This window comes from Psammomys obesus, unplaced genomic scaffold, assembly GCF_907164565.1.
Source record: "Psammomys obesus unplaced genomic scaffold, mPsaObe1.curated_primary_1811, whole genome shotgun sequence".
Lineage (NCBI taxonomy): Eukaryota > Metazoa > Chordata > Mammalia > Rodentia > Muridae > Psammomys > Psammomys obesus.
Genome location: NW_026596149.1, coordinates 5,472,039 through 5,487,100, shown reverse-complemented (window position 1 = coordinate 5,487,100; position 15,062 = coordinate 5,472,039). Strand labels below are relative to the sequence as shown.

General features: G+C 39.8%; 1 protein-coding gene across 4 annotated transcripts in view; it reads left to right on the top strand.

The window, feature by feature from the left end:
• Positions 1-15,062, top strand: part of Malrd1 (MAM and LDL receptor class A domain containing 1) — a 698,598-nt gene that overhangs the window by 548,416 nt on the left and 135,120 nt on the right. For all 4 annotated transcript variants that reach the window (XM_055593928.1, XM_055593929.1, XM_055593930.1 and 1 more), the window contains exon 33: positions 7,767-8,030. In XM_055593928.1, coding sequence (XP_055449903.1) covers positions 7,767-8,030 — 264 coding nt within the window. The remainder of the gene's footprint in view (positions 1-7,766; positions 8,031-15,062) is intronic.

Sequence of the window (15,062 nt, the reverse complement as noted above, 5' to 3'; positions counted from 1 at the left end):
TTGTCAGTTAAACTAGCATGCAGATTTCCAAACCACTCTACTTTCGGCTAGGACATCTTGTCTTCTTATTTTCATAATCATTCTTGGAAATGAGATATAACATTTGTATATCATTTTATATATCATATAACCAAACAGTACTGTGTTTTGATAACAACAAACATGCTATATTCTAATTAGAAATGGGGAGAGAATAACAGTAAAAGCAGTCATGTATATAAATTAACATAATATACAGTAGAAAAATCTTGAAAAATTCTCACCCAACTACTAAATTAGTTTCTTACCCTTTAACAGAAATCATTTATCTCTCTCTGTCTATAAAACTGATCCCTTCAAAGTAGATCTCTTGTCATCTCCATAACTTTAGTTCTGTTGAATGCCTGGCTAAGAACTCCCTGTCCTTTATCTCCTTTTGTGAAAATCCTTCGTTGATTTCAAGGGCAAAGCCAAAGATGGCTTCTTCAAGAAGTAACCTTAATCTTCTCCACAGGAAGCTGCACTCCATTTTAGAGCAGCTAGCTTTAAGTTTGCAATTCTGTTTTGTGTTACTGTGCAGTTTATGACATAGTTTGTTGTTCGACATGTTAGTTTTACCATGCTGTATTAAAGTATCCCGTTGACATTACCCCATTTTGTTTGTTTTCCGTATACCAATAACAAGTGCATTTTGACTTTAAGATTGGGAACCATGTAAAGTTCAAGTCAGTAGAGAGAACATGTACATGACAGCAATTGTAGATAAAATTATTTAAAGCAATTTGAATGTGTGGATGGTTCAGTTTTAAAGGTTTGCATCAAATGGTGACTGATAAATTGGACTCATTTTAAACTGAATGGTGATGAATGTGCAAAATGCTCAAAGGAAAGGATTATCAGTAGTTCCTGATTCACTTATTGGATTATGGGAGATTATTAGGCTTCATAGCTGTTATGTATGTGTGTGGGGGGTCTTATAGTCTTGCTGTCTGTAAGAAGATGGCATTTCTGTTTTGCTTTTCAAATAGATTCCTTAGATTTGAAGATAAGAAAGCAAGAGCTAGAAACTTTTCCTTAGAGGTGAGGGTCATGCAGGTTGAAGGGGCCAAGCCTCCATCCTTTGCTCAGTTTCCTTTGCGGAAGCCACCTGGTCAGGATCATTTGCTCCTGCACTCCTGCTGAGTACTAAACAGGAAAGAATTCAGCCAAGTAGGGGGCTAAATCCAAATGTCAGCCATGGAAAAGCCACCCCCAGTGTTAACTGTATCCTATCACTTGATGTGCCGGATCTCAGACTAAGCCTAAACATAAAACACAACACAGAAATCTATCTCCCTTCCCCTTAAAGATGAATGTGTTTTTTTGTTTGTTTGTTTGTTTGTTTGTTTTTCATTTTTGTCATTACAGTTTATTCTAATTCATTTCCTTCCTTGACAACCCTTGTCAGGGCTCCCTCTCCACCCAGCTGATGCTCTTTTTTATTTCCAGTTTGTCTCCTTTCTGATTTCCTATTACATGTATTATTCTGTTGCCCGGCTGGAGTCTTTCCTTTTACTTTTAGGATCCTATTTCTAGTTTTTTGACCTGTAAACACACATAAGCAAGCAAACAAACAAACCAATGCATGCATTTACCAACTACACATCAAACAGTTTGTATCTAGTGTAAATCACGTAATGGCATAATGAATTGAACAGTTGTTGATAGTAGAAAGGAAAATGGCCAATGAATGCTTTAAAAAGAGTTCAGCATCCTTAAGCCATTGGGGAAATGCAAATTAGAACTTCCTTAAGATTTGTCTTATCCCAGTAAAAGATGAATGTTTTAAATGAGCAATGGTATTGGACACATAAACATATGTATCTGAAGGACATAGATACACACACATACACACATAAAAGATAAATGTATAAACATAAGTGCTACCTATACTAATAGATCTCAGAGACTAGAATAGCAATTTATCATATGGAAATAATATAAATTTCTATAAATTTCATTTCAAAAAATTACCAAAGGCATTTAGGATTCTGTGTTCATTTAGACACAGCAGTCTGCATCTTACCAGGCTATGTGAGAGATTTAAGTGGCCTTCATAGCAACAAGAGTCTGGTGTACTCGCATGGATGGGTCTTGTATATTTTCATTATATTTTTGGAAGTGTTCGTTTGCATGCACTGTAGCTTACATCTCTATGCTGAGACCACTCATTTGACCAACAATATGAAAGATATGTATAAATTAATAGAACAAGATAATTCCACACAGATTAATAATGAATCACTTTTTTTTTCTGTTGAGAAAGAAAAAGTTAGCATGACAGAAATGATTTAAATAGTTATACAATTATACTCAATTGTACAAAACCTACTTTGAGATATTCATTCATTTGTGTATTTATTTATTATTTATTATCTCTTTAATTATTTTTTCAGTTAATTGTATTTATTTCTTTTTTTATTTAAAATTTTATTATTTGATACAATTTATTCACTTTGTATACCAGCTGCAACCCCCTCCCTTATCTCGCAGTCCCTCCATCCCTCTCTTCATCCCTTCCTCCCTCCCTCTTCGCTTATGCCCCTCTACTAGTCCACTGATAAGGGAGGTCCTTCTCCTCTACTATCTGACCCTAGCCTATCAAGTCTCAACAGGACTGTGTGGAACCTCTTTCTCAGTGGTCTTGTAAGGCCACCATGCCAGGAGGAGGTGGTAAAAGAGCAGGAAATTGATTTTATTCCAGAAACTGCCCCTGATCCCCTTCCTAGGGTACCCACATGTACACTAAGCAGGGTGTCTAGGTGCACCCATGCACAGTCCTTGGTTGATTCATCAATCTCTTCAGGTCCCCTAGGCTCAGATATTTTGGGTCTGTTGGTCTCCTTGTGGAGCTCTTGTCCCCTCCACATCTTTCTATCTGTCTAACCAGATGTCTACATGTAGAAAATGCAAATAGACCCATATTTATCACCCTGCACAAAACTAAAGTCCAAGTGGATCAAAGACCTCAACATAAAACCAGACACACTAAACCGCTTAGAAGAAAAAGTGGGGAACAGCCTTGAACTCATTGACACAGGAGACAACTTCCTGAACAGAACACCAATACCTCAGGCTCTAATATCAACAATCAATAAATGGAACCTCATGAAACTGAAAAGCTTCTTTAAAGCAATGGACACTGTCATAAGAACAAAACAAGAGCCTACAGACTGAAAAAAGATTTTCACCAACCCTTCATCAGAGGGCTAATATCAAGAAATTAAACACCAATGAACCAAGTAATTCAATTAAAAAATGGGATACTGAGCTAAATAGAGAATATTCAACAGAGGAATATCGAATGTCAGAGAAACACTTAAAGAAATGTTCAACATCCTTAGTCATCAGGGAAATGCAAATCAAATCGACCCTGAGATTCCACCTTCCACTCATCAGAATGGCTAAGATCAAAAACTCAACACATGCTGCAGAGGATGTGGAGAAAGGGGAACACCTCTGGAATGTGAACTTGTACAACCACTTTGGAAATGAATCTACTGTTTTCTCAGACGATTAGAAATAGTGCTACCTCAAGATCCAGCTAAACCAGTCCTGGAAATATATGCAAGATATGCCCAACTGTGCAACAAGGACATTTGCTCAACTATGTTCATAGCAGCTTTATTCGTAATAGCCAGAATCTAGAAACATTCCAGAATGCCCATTCTTAACGCTAGCTCATACTATAAGGAAATAGAGTCTACAGCAGCATTTCTGAACTCATTTGCTGTTGAAGCACAAGATATCTCATTGTCCTGTGCTCACTGTACTTTGCAACAGAGAAAAAGGGGTATGTCACCGTATATACAGTTTCAAGATAACATTTGTCAATTTACATCTTTGCTCTCCATTGCCAAAAAAAAAATTTGCTAGGGACACAAGTAAAGTTGTATAACTTAATTTTCTATATCCATGAATGAGCTCTGACATACAACCTTATATCTGACAGAGGGCTTATATACAGAATATATAAAAAATTTAAGAAGTTAAACAACAAGAAATGAAGTAATCCAATTAAAAAATGGGGTACAGAGCTAAACAGAGAATTCTCAATAGAGGAATATCAAATGGCAGAGAAACACTTAAAGAAATGCTCAATGTCCTTAGTCATCACAGAAATACAAATCAAAAGGACAATGAGATTTCACCTTACAGCCATCAGAATGGCAAAGATCAAAAACTCAACACATGCTGGAGAGGATGTGGAGAAAGAGGAACTCTACTCCACCGCTGATGGGAATGCAAACTTGTGCAACCACTTTGGAAATCATTCTGGTGCCAGACAATTAGGAATAGTACTACCTCAAGACCCATCTACACAAACCCTAGGCATATATTCAAAAGATTCTCAAGTATACAACAAGGACATTTGCTCAACCATGTTTGTAGCAGCTCTATTCATAATAGCCAGAACCTGGAAGCAACCCAGATATCCCTTAGTTGAGAAATGGATACAGAAATTGTGGTACATTTACACAATGGAATACTACGCAGCAATTAAAATCACGAAATTTGCAGGCAAATGGTGGAATCTAGAAATGATCATCCTGAGTGAGGTATCCCAGAAAAGAAAGACACACATGGCATATACTCACTTATAAGGAGAAATTTTATACATATAATATATGATAATGATAAAATCTGTAACCTTAGGAAGCTAATCAAGAAGGAGGACCCTGGGTAAGATACTCAATCTTCATTCAGAAAAGAAAATGAGATGGACATCAGAAGAGGGAGAAAACAGGGAACAGGATAGGAGCCTATCACAGAGGACCTCTGAAAGACTCCATCCAGCAGGGTATCAAACATATGCTGACAATCATAGACAAACTTTGGGCAGAGTGCAGGGAATCTTATGAAAGAAGGAGGAGATCGGAGAGAACAGGAGCGCCACAAGAAGAGCAACAGAACCAAAAAATCTAGGCACAGGGGTCTTTTCTGAGACTGATACTCCAAACAAGGACCAAGCATGGAAATAACTTAGAACCCCTGAACAGAAGTAGCCTATGGCAGCTCAGTGTCCAAGAGAGTTCTCCAATAATAGAACCAGGGACCATCTCTGACATGAACTCATGGGCTGGCTCTTTGATAATTTCCACCTGAGGATGGAATAGCCTTACTAGTCAACAGAGGAAGGCAAAGAAGCCAGTCCTAATAAGATCTGATAGAGTAGGGTCAGATGGAAGGGGATGAGGACCTCCCTAACATTGGACTGGGGAAGGGGCATAGGAATAGAAGTGGGAGAGAGGGAGGGAGGGAGGGAGGGAGGGAGGGAGGGAGGGAGGGAGGGAGGGGATGGGGGAGGTTGCTACAGCTGGGATACAAAGTGAATAAACTGTAATTAATAAAAAAGTGTAAATTAACTGAAACTTAAAGATGATATTATTGTATAATAATTGTTGATTTCAAGTCTAGAAACTTGTGATCCTCCTTTTGAAAAGCATCATAGCTTTTAAACTATGGGTTTTGTTAGGTTAATTCTCTTCTCCCTTCTTGACATCAGGACTATATGATACATCTGGAGTATCATAGCTTAGGAACAACCATAATTCACAAAATGAATAAAATTATTTAAAAATGAATCAACGTTTCTCAACTCTGTTTTTTTTTTCTGTCTCTCTTTTCTGGCCCCTCTGTCTCACTGTTTCGCTGTCTCTGTCTCTCTCTCACATACACACTCCCTCAACCACAAACATTTCTAAGTGTCTCTCTTTGTATATTACTCTCTTGAAACTTCCCTGTTTTAAATGTTCTCTGTGGGGTACAAGAGGACCCTGTCAACGTAGTATATACTATATTACTAACATAAGTAAAAGTTTTAATATGAGGACAGAGCATACTCTCTTGTGAACTAGCTCTCTAATGTAATGCATTTTCAAGGAAACTCATTATAGTTAAAATTGATCTGACATGATTTCCCTTCTGCTTACACTGTCCTTGAACTGCAATGCCATTAGTTTAATTAATCTGACTAAGCAAATTTCTGGACCCAGTGAGACATGAAACACACTGCATTTACTAAAGTAGTTCCTGCTTCTAAATTTGGATTTCTATCTTTCTAAGAAGTCTTGCAGAAATTCAGATTGCGGAGAATTTCCGGGAGGAATCAGTAGACATGAATAGCAGACTGAATATAGGTTTTATATTGGTAACTGTACACAGAAATACACACATAAAGATCAACTCCAGTATTGGCATTTAAACTGGCATCAGTACATATAGAATGTTTTGGGGATACATAATCATACAAATAAGACTTACATATAATAGAATTTGAAGAATCACAGCAAAAGCAAGTAAAATGTATAAATATTTACTAAGGACCCTAGCTATAAATTTGGGTTCCTCAGTCATCAAGTTCATGTATTACCATCAGTGAGATTACTTTGTACTGACATGTTTACTCAAAGTTTATACTTTACATTAGGGTTCACCACATTAACCTTGGCGTTGACAATTCAGTGTATTTTAACAAATGGACATTATTTGATGATACAGAATGGTCTCACTGCTGTAGAGGCCCAGTGTTCTGCCTCTCCCTTCCTTCCTATTCCACAACCTTTGGCATTCATGAAGCTCACTGTTTCTATAGTACTGCCTTTTCCATTACATCACATAATTGAAACCATGCCTTGTATATGAAATTGTATTATTTTAATTGCAGTAGGAATTTAAGTCAGTACTTAGGCTTGTCAATGGGTAAAAAGTGATATTAACGTGAAATGAGAAAATTTATCTTAACTGTATTACTATAAATCACATCCTATAATTAATTCACTAAAATTTCAATTTTAGAAAAACTTTCCTCATTCTCAAAGTTTCTTAAAAATATTAATGAGAAATATTGCATTCAGTTCTAAAGGTAAGGAAGGTGTTTGTTACAGAAATTTTAGTTTCATTTGAACACTGATAAAAGGTGTGTGTGTGTCTGTGTAGTGGAGATATTTTGTACTAAAATGCAGAATGTACATTAGGATAAAAAAAGAAACTTAAAAAAATATATTGACCTAATAGAGAAGCGCCTCTAGCTCAGAGTCTACCTGGACTCCCACGAGAAATAAAATTTCATACTCTTCCTGGATCAAAAGTATTTCAGTGGAAAAGTTGAGAAGGAGTTCAGAGGGAGCTTAATTTTAAACAAGAAGTGTGTTGGTAGTTGGCTATGCTTCACGTCAGGGTCTCCAGGAGGCCACTTCCGGAGGCATATTTGCTAAGAAAGTTAATTGGAGAAATCGTCCAGGAAATTCTCCCCACACATAAGCAAAGGAAAGAGAACGATTGTCAGAAGACCTGATTTGGGTTCTTCTGCTCGCCATTGTCCGGGCACACCCTCACCACCCTTTACTTGCTTATCACATATACTCACTCTTTCTGTGTGTGCGCATGTGCATGGATGGAGGGGCATGCCTCGCTGAACATGTGGCGACCAGAGCACAACTTGGTGCCACTGTTTTCTTCTCTTCTGTGGTTCTGATAATCAAATTCAAGTCATCAGGCTTGGCAGCAAGTACCCATATCTGCTGAGCCATCTCACCAACCCCCAGAAATGCCCCTTTTAAAAGACTATAGCTTCTGAGATTAGATATGGCATATTTTTATCACACTTATATGTTTTGTACATTTAATAATTCGTGAATTTAATTATTTTTAATTTCAATTGTTTTATAATTATAACAATAAGTATGTCCTGGGGTGACTCAGTCTTGGACACAAAGCATCACAGCAGCAATATGATTCTTTTTCAGGACCCACCTTAGTACAGCCATCATTTTGTCAAGAAAACCAGTTTTCGTGTATCTACACACTCCAGTGTGTCCTTGTCTCAGAGAAGTGTGATGGGAAAGAAGACTGTACAGATGGATCTGATGAAATGGATTGCTCTCTCATCCCCTCACCTCAGCTGTGCAGTAACACAGAATTCCAGTGCTCTGACAGCCAGTGTATCCCATCTCTCCTGCTGTGTGATGGAGTGGCTGACTGCCACTTTAACGAAGATGAATTCAGCTGTGGTGAGTTGTTTTCAATAACTCTATGTTCCAGGAAAAAATTCTATTTAGAAACAATAGTGTTTGACAGGTTAAGTCAAGTTCTCTAGAATCTCCCCATGGCTATATCATCACTAACAGTAATTTGTGTCTTATGTCCCTAAACAAACCATGTGGTTCTTACTCTCCGTGTCTAGAAGGGTTCCACTTGTGGTTACATCAGCTTCTATTAACCTCCTCTTATTTTCTTGCTTCCTGAACTGTAGGCCATTTTTCTGCATTTCTCTTCACAGACCTATGAGAATGCTCATTGACCCTATGGGTCGTAAGAAGCACCTCACTTGCTACTTTTGTAGCAACTTGACACAACCTAAAGCCATCTCAGAAGAGGGAACTTTAATTAGGAAAATGCCTCCATAAGATCCAGCTATAGGAAATTTTTTGACAGGGGAGGGCCCAGCCGATTGTTGGTGGGGCCCTACCTTGGTTGATTGTCCAGGGTTCTATAAGAAAACAGGTTGACATATAATACAGGATGAGCCTACTATAAGGCACAGACTCAACGAACAGAAATACCAAGAAGAATCCAAGAGAGGAGACATAAATCTCACTTGCAAAGGAGATAGAATAGACAGAGGTAGTGATTGATGAGGGAAAACAAGGTAGGAGAGGGGTTGAAGAGATTCAAGAGGGTGAAAAATCAGAGCTGGGAAGAGAGAAGGACAGAAGACAGAAGGCCTGTAGAGAAAAGAGAAACTGAGGGTGGGGACATCTCTGTGACAAGCTGGAGACCTAAGTCAGGGTAGACTCCTGGGAGCATATGAGGGGGATTCAAGCAGAGACTCCTAGTAGCAGAGGCCACAGAGACTGAAGAGAATGCCATCTAACTAGACTAGTTTCCTAGTAGAAGGAGGGGAACACCAAACCACCCACAAAACCTTTGGCCTCAAATTTACTCTGCCTACAATATGTACAGGGATGAAGATAGAGCAGATAGACCAGAGAATAAGGAAATACCCAACCAATGCCTGGCCCAACCAAAGACCCACCCTACAGGAGTGGGCCACAGTGGAAGAGGACATACTCAGTCCTAATGCAATTTGATGAGCTGTGGTGGATGGGAAAGGGAGCTCTCCTTTACTTAGGAATAGTTGAGAGATGGGGAAGGGACGGAGGATCTTGGAGGGAACAAGAGACAACAGCACAACCAGGATATAAAGTGAATAAAAGGTAAATAAACTCAAAAAGAAAGAACGCAGGCTGAGAAAAGCATGATGAGCAAGCCAGTACAGCACTCCCTCACTGGACTCTATGAGCTCCTGCCCCCAGGTTTCTTCCTTGTTTGAGCTCCTATTCTGACTTCATTAGATGATGAACAGCAATATGGAAACTTAAACCAAATGAACCCTTTCCTCCCCAGCTTGCTTTTTCAGTCATGGTGTTTTATTGCAGCAATAGAAACCCTAAGACAATCATGCCACTTTTTGTGTCGTTTTTTTTTAATTTCTGGTGCACACTAAAAAATATGAGGTTCATCTTCTTTAACTTTCTTCTCCTTGGTCTCCAATAGACTATTTTTGTTTTTGTTATTTTTTATTTTTATTTATTTATGTTTTTGTTTTTATTTTTATTTTTTACAAATGTATTCACTGTATATTATGACTTTAGGCCCCTCCCTCCACTTCTCCCAGCCCCACCCTGCCATTCTTTTCCTCCCATCCCCTTCTCCTTGTCCACTGAAAGGAGGAATTCTCCTCTGCCATCTTCCCATAGCTTATGAAGTCTTATCCAAACTGCTCGGATCCTTTTCCTCTGTGGCCTGGCAAGGCCACATCACCAGTGGCAAGTGTTCAAAGAGCAGGCAACAGAGTTTATGACAGAGGCAGCCCCTGCTCCCCTTACCCGAAAACCCACATGGAGACAGAGCTGTCTATTGGCTACATCTGAGCCAATGGACTTTTTAAAGACTGTTTTATTTTGTTTATTTTTTTTATAATGGAGACTACTATTGTAATAATTGTAAAGCTTATGTGGTGTGTGATAAAAATAATGAATGATTTGGAATGCTATTAGGTGAGGAGGAAAAGAAAGGAATTCAGAATGACTGAAGTTCTCTATTTGGGCATCAGGGCAACTCTTCTGCTGTGGTGTCAAGTGTGAATATAGGGGAAACAGGGAATTCTCTGGGAAGATCATGACTTCATTTAAGATTCTGTATTTGTGAAATATGTGGAAGGTCCATGTGGAAATGAAAATATGTACACAAAGATCAAAAGAGAAACAGACATAGAAGGATTCTTGACATCAGCATATGGATAACTGATGCTTCAGCTATGGATGAGATAAAATAATAAAAACAAAGCCAAAAAAGCTAGTGGGACACCTAAAGTACAGACAGATAGACAATGAATAAATAAATAAATAAATAAATAAATAAATAAATAAATAAATAATAGATCATTGGTAACATGAAAGCAGAAGGAGTGTTGTTTAAAATAGTCATGAAGGGAACCAACAACAGCATGGCAAGAGGAAGGGGATGGGAGAGGGGAAAAATTAATAACAACTTCATATAAAAATATTATATTAAAATCATAGGCTTGGGGATACAGAGTTGACTCAGAAGTTCAGAGCATGTTGCACAGAGCCTGAGTTTGGTTCCTTGCACCCACATGGGGCAGCTCACAATGACCTATAACTCCAGGTGCCCTCTTATGACCATGGAGGACACTTGCATTCACAAGTGAATAAAACCACATACAGAGGCATATGAATCTGTACACCTAAGAAAGCTAATCAAGAAGGAAGACCCTGGGTAAGATGCTCAATCTTCATTCAGAAATGCAAAGGAGATGCACATCAGAAGATGGAGAGAACAGGGAACAGGACAGGTGCCTATCATAGAAGGCCTCTGAAAGACTCTACCAAGCAGGGTATCAAAATATATGTTGAGATTCATAACCAAGCTTTTTGCAGAGTGCAGGGAATCTTATAAAAGAAGGGGGAGATAGAAAGATCTGGAGGGAACAGGAGCTCTACAAGGAGAGCTTCAGAACCAAAAAATCTGGGCATGGAGGTCTCTTCTGAGACTGATACTCCAAACAAGGACCATGCATGGAGATAACATAGAACCCCTGCACAAAAGGAGCACATGGCAGCTCAGTGTCCAAGAGAGTTACCCAATAATAGGACCAGGGACTGTCTCTAACATGAACTCATGGGCTGGCTCTTTGATCACCTCTACCTTAGTGGGAAGCAGCCTTACCAGTTGACAGAGGAAGACAAAGAATCCAGTCCTGATGAGACCTGATAGACTATGGTCAGATGGAAGGGGAGCAGGACCACCTCTATCATTGGACTGGAGGAGGGGCATAGGAGAGGAAGAGGTAGGGATAATGGGATTGGGAAAGGATGGGGGAGGGACTACAGCTGGGATAAAAAAAATGAATAAACTAATTAAAAATAAAATTTTTAAAAATTTCAAAAAATTTGGGAGACTTCAACACTCCACTCCACTCTCACTAATGGACAGGTCATCTAAACAGAAACTAAACAGAGAAATAATGAAACTAACAGAGGTCATGAATCAAATGAACTTAATCGATGTCTGCAGAACTTTTCACCCCCAAACAAAAGAATATATATGCATCTCAGCACCACATGGGAACTCCAAAATGGATCATATAGTTGGTCACAAAGCAAGCATCAACCTACACAAGAAAATTGAATTAACCCATTGATTGTTCCGGCCTGCGGGACTCAATTATTTGCGGGGTTCAAAGGGGGACCGTACCTGCAAGAAAAAACGGGCAAGAAAGAAAGAGCGAGACCAGGCAAAATTTTGTCGAGGTCTGTTTATTGCTCGCTGGAGCTGTACATTTATATTTGTTGAAATAAGGAAGCGACTACCCTCCCGAGTGGGGAAAGGGGGCAAATTATCTCTTGTGTAAGTGGCTCATTCCATGGCTCTTCCTGGAATAGATAAAATCAGTCAGAGCAGGGGTGGTTTAGCAACTTCTCGGGAAGTCCCCTCCAGGTGTTTGAAATTGATTGCAGACCCTGGCACCAGCATCCGTCGTAACTATGTGCCTGGGATTCCTGGTTCCCGGCATCTCCCCCGTTCTTGTAATAAAATAATGGGTGAAGTATCTGTCTTAGGCTATATGATGAGCACCCAAACCCAGCACTGTTATATGAGGTGACCCGCCTGTCCTAGGCTATGTGGATTGACTCTACACTTGGACCCACAATAATCCCGTCATTGGCTGCGGTCACAGCTATGTGAGGTGACCTGCCTGTCTTAGGCTATGTGAGCTGCCTCCAAGGTGTGGACCCATAATACTCTCGTCACTTGCTGCAGTCAAAGCTTCGCTGGTGTGCCCCTGGGCTTGGCATCATAATATTCCCATCACTGATAGCTTTGCAGCCATTTAAAGATTTTGCAGGGGTGCGACTCTCTGGCTAGCCAGGTGAAGTCAAAAGCTGTTGAGGTATTTTCCTCAGGCACATCAGGGGACTCCTGACTGCTACTGGTAACAGCCAGCTGTTGGTAATGAACTGACGCAGAGCCTCTATTAAGCATTTCCACCTGTTACTTAACAAATGAAGTTAGTCTTCTAAATGCCCAAGGTCCAAAGGAGAGGAGAAGCAAAAGACCCACAAAAGGACCAAGGATAGAGGGAAGAAGGGTGGATAACAAGGGAGAGGTGGAAAACCAGTTTTGATACCAGGACTCTTGCTTTTCTCTGTTTCGTTTTCGTTCCTCCAAACTGGAGCGAGCCTTATCGATACTGCTTTGTACTAGACCTATTTTATCAGTATAAAAGCAGCATTCTTCCTTGAGTGCAGTGCAGAGTCTGCCTTCCTGGAGAAAGACCAAATCTAAACCGCAACTGTTTTGTAGAACTACCTCAGAAGAATTACTTAGGAAGCCCTGAGGGAGAGGTGGATTTAAGGTATTTCAGGAAGATGATCTTATCGAAAGCCCCAGGTCAGCCAGGAATGCACTATTGTATCCGGGTAGTAGTCCAAAATTCAGGGAGCAGGAAGGTGCCAGAAGGCCCCTGACAGGTCCACCTTTATTTTATTTTTACAAGACCATAATCCCAAGGGAACCGTGCCTGTCTTAGGTGGGAATCCAGGGTCTTCAACCCTTGCTAAGCCTGTCATTGGGTACATCAGCAGTGATTGGCTGAGCTCCTGTCTTAGGTGGCAAAAGGGAGGTACAGAAGACCACTGTGGATTCTCTTACCCGTCACTGGCTAGCCGGTTCAGCTCATCGGGATGATTAGCATTAGGCCTATTCATAGTCTTGGCTGACCATCTCTAGCCTTTGATAGTGTACCTGGATGGGCTGTACCTTTAGGGCATCAATCTGCTATTTAATAAAAGCCATAATTTTATTGAAAAGAACAGGTCCTATTGAAAGAATTATCAATAAGATAAGCAGGGGACCAAGGAAAGGAAGGAGATAGGAAAGGAGCCCATTCCTGTGCAGCTTAAGTCCACCATGAACATATATCAGCTGGAGGCAAAGGATCATGGTCCATGGAAACAGTTGGCTTTTTTCCATCATTTGTGTAAAGAGATATAAAAATAATATGTTCTCATGGTAATTCTTTTACCCTGGACTGATGAGTGTTATTATTATTATCTATATGCTTTACTAATTGTTCTGGCAACCATCTGGCCACATCTATCTCTTTAGAATAGATGCAAACTTCTCCTCTGCCCAGTATCAGGACAGGATCTGGACCATGCCATTTGTTGTCCAAAGGATCTTTCCATAGGACAGTAGCAAACTGTCTTTGTGTATCCACATGCCAGAAACGTTCCGCAGCTGAATGTCCATATTTTTGAGTTTCAGGCCCTTGTTAGTTAAAGTGTTAATTAAAGCCTCACAGTACTTTTCCAGAGTATGGAGGAATGTAACCGTGCCGGACCCTGGTCCTCTGCTCAGGCAGAGATAAGGAAGTAAGCAATCGAAGATCTCCACTCTGAAAAGAAGAATGACCAGATCTATGATTGAGAGATAACATCACCTAGCAATCAACCCAGATGGACTCAATTCTTCTCCTGAACAGTCCCCGACCTTCTCTCAGGCTTGCTCCTCAGAGAAGACACAGGTTGAAGCTAATTGCTCTCCCACCTTTGGCTGTAGCCACATCCCCACTAGCAGGAAATTCTGAGCGTGAATTAAAGATCAGATATTCCCCAGGTGTCTGGCCAGGACTGACCAGACCTGAAAGTCAGCTACCTAGCCCCTCATCCAATTATGAGTAGCCAGGACTGCAACCCCTGAACTTCGCTGTGCCCCCTCCCCTAAAGACCCGAGGCTTATGTCTCTGGGGGCCCGCTCTTTGCTGACTGGCAGAATGACCCCAACATTCATTGGCCCCAATAGACCTCTTGCTTTTGCATAAAGCCTCCGAGAGTTTCCTATGATAGCCTCTCTGGAAATTAAGCTTGTGCCAGGCTTATTTAAAAAATTTAAAATAAAAGCTGTATGGGATGTAAAATTTCTAGGAGACCCTTTGATGGGGTACCACTCCCCCTTTTTTATTTTTTAAAGTATTTTTTATAGATAAATGTGCCCTTTGTACTATTTTTTGTCCTTGTGGATTATTAAGTATACCTGTAATTTGTTTAATATTAAGTTGTTGACAAAATTTTGAAAACATATTTCCAACATAGCCAGACCCATTATCTGTTTTAAGTTGTATTGGAAGTTTTAATATAGCAATTGTTGACAGTTTATTAGCAATAACATTTTTTTCCAGCTTTACCAGTTTGGAGTGTGGAAAATATAAACCCACTATAAGTGTCAACAAAAACATGAACATATTTTAAATTACCAAATTTAGGAATATATGTAACATCTGCTTGCCAAATAACATTAGGTACAAGGCCACAGGGACTGATCGCAAAATGGAGAGTTGGCAAAAGGACAACACAAGAAGGACATTGTTTAAAGAAGTCAGCTTTATAATTACCTTTAGTTAAAGATCCTGGAAGGTTAGAATGAGCTTGTAAATGTCCAATGTAAAAGGAAAAGTT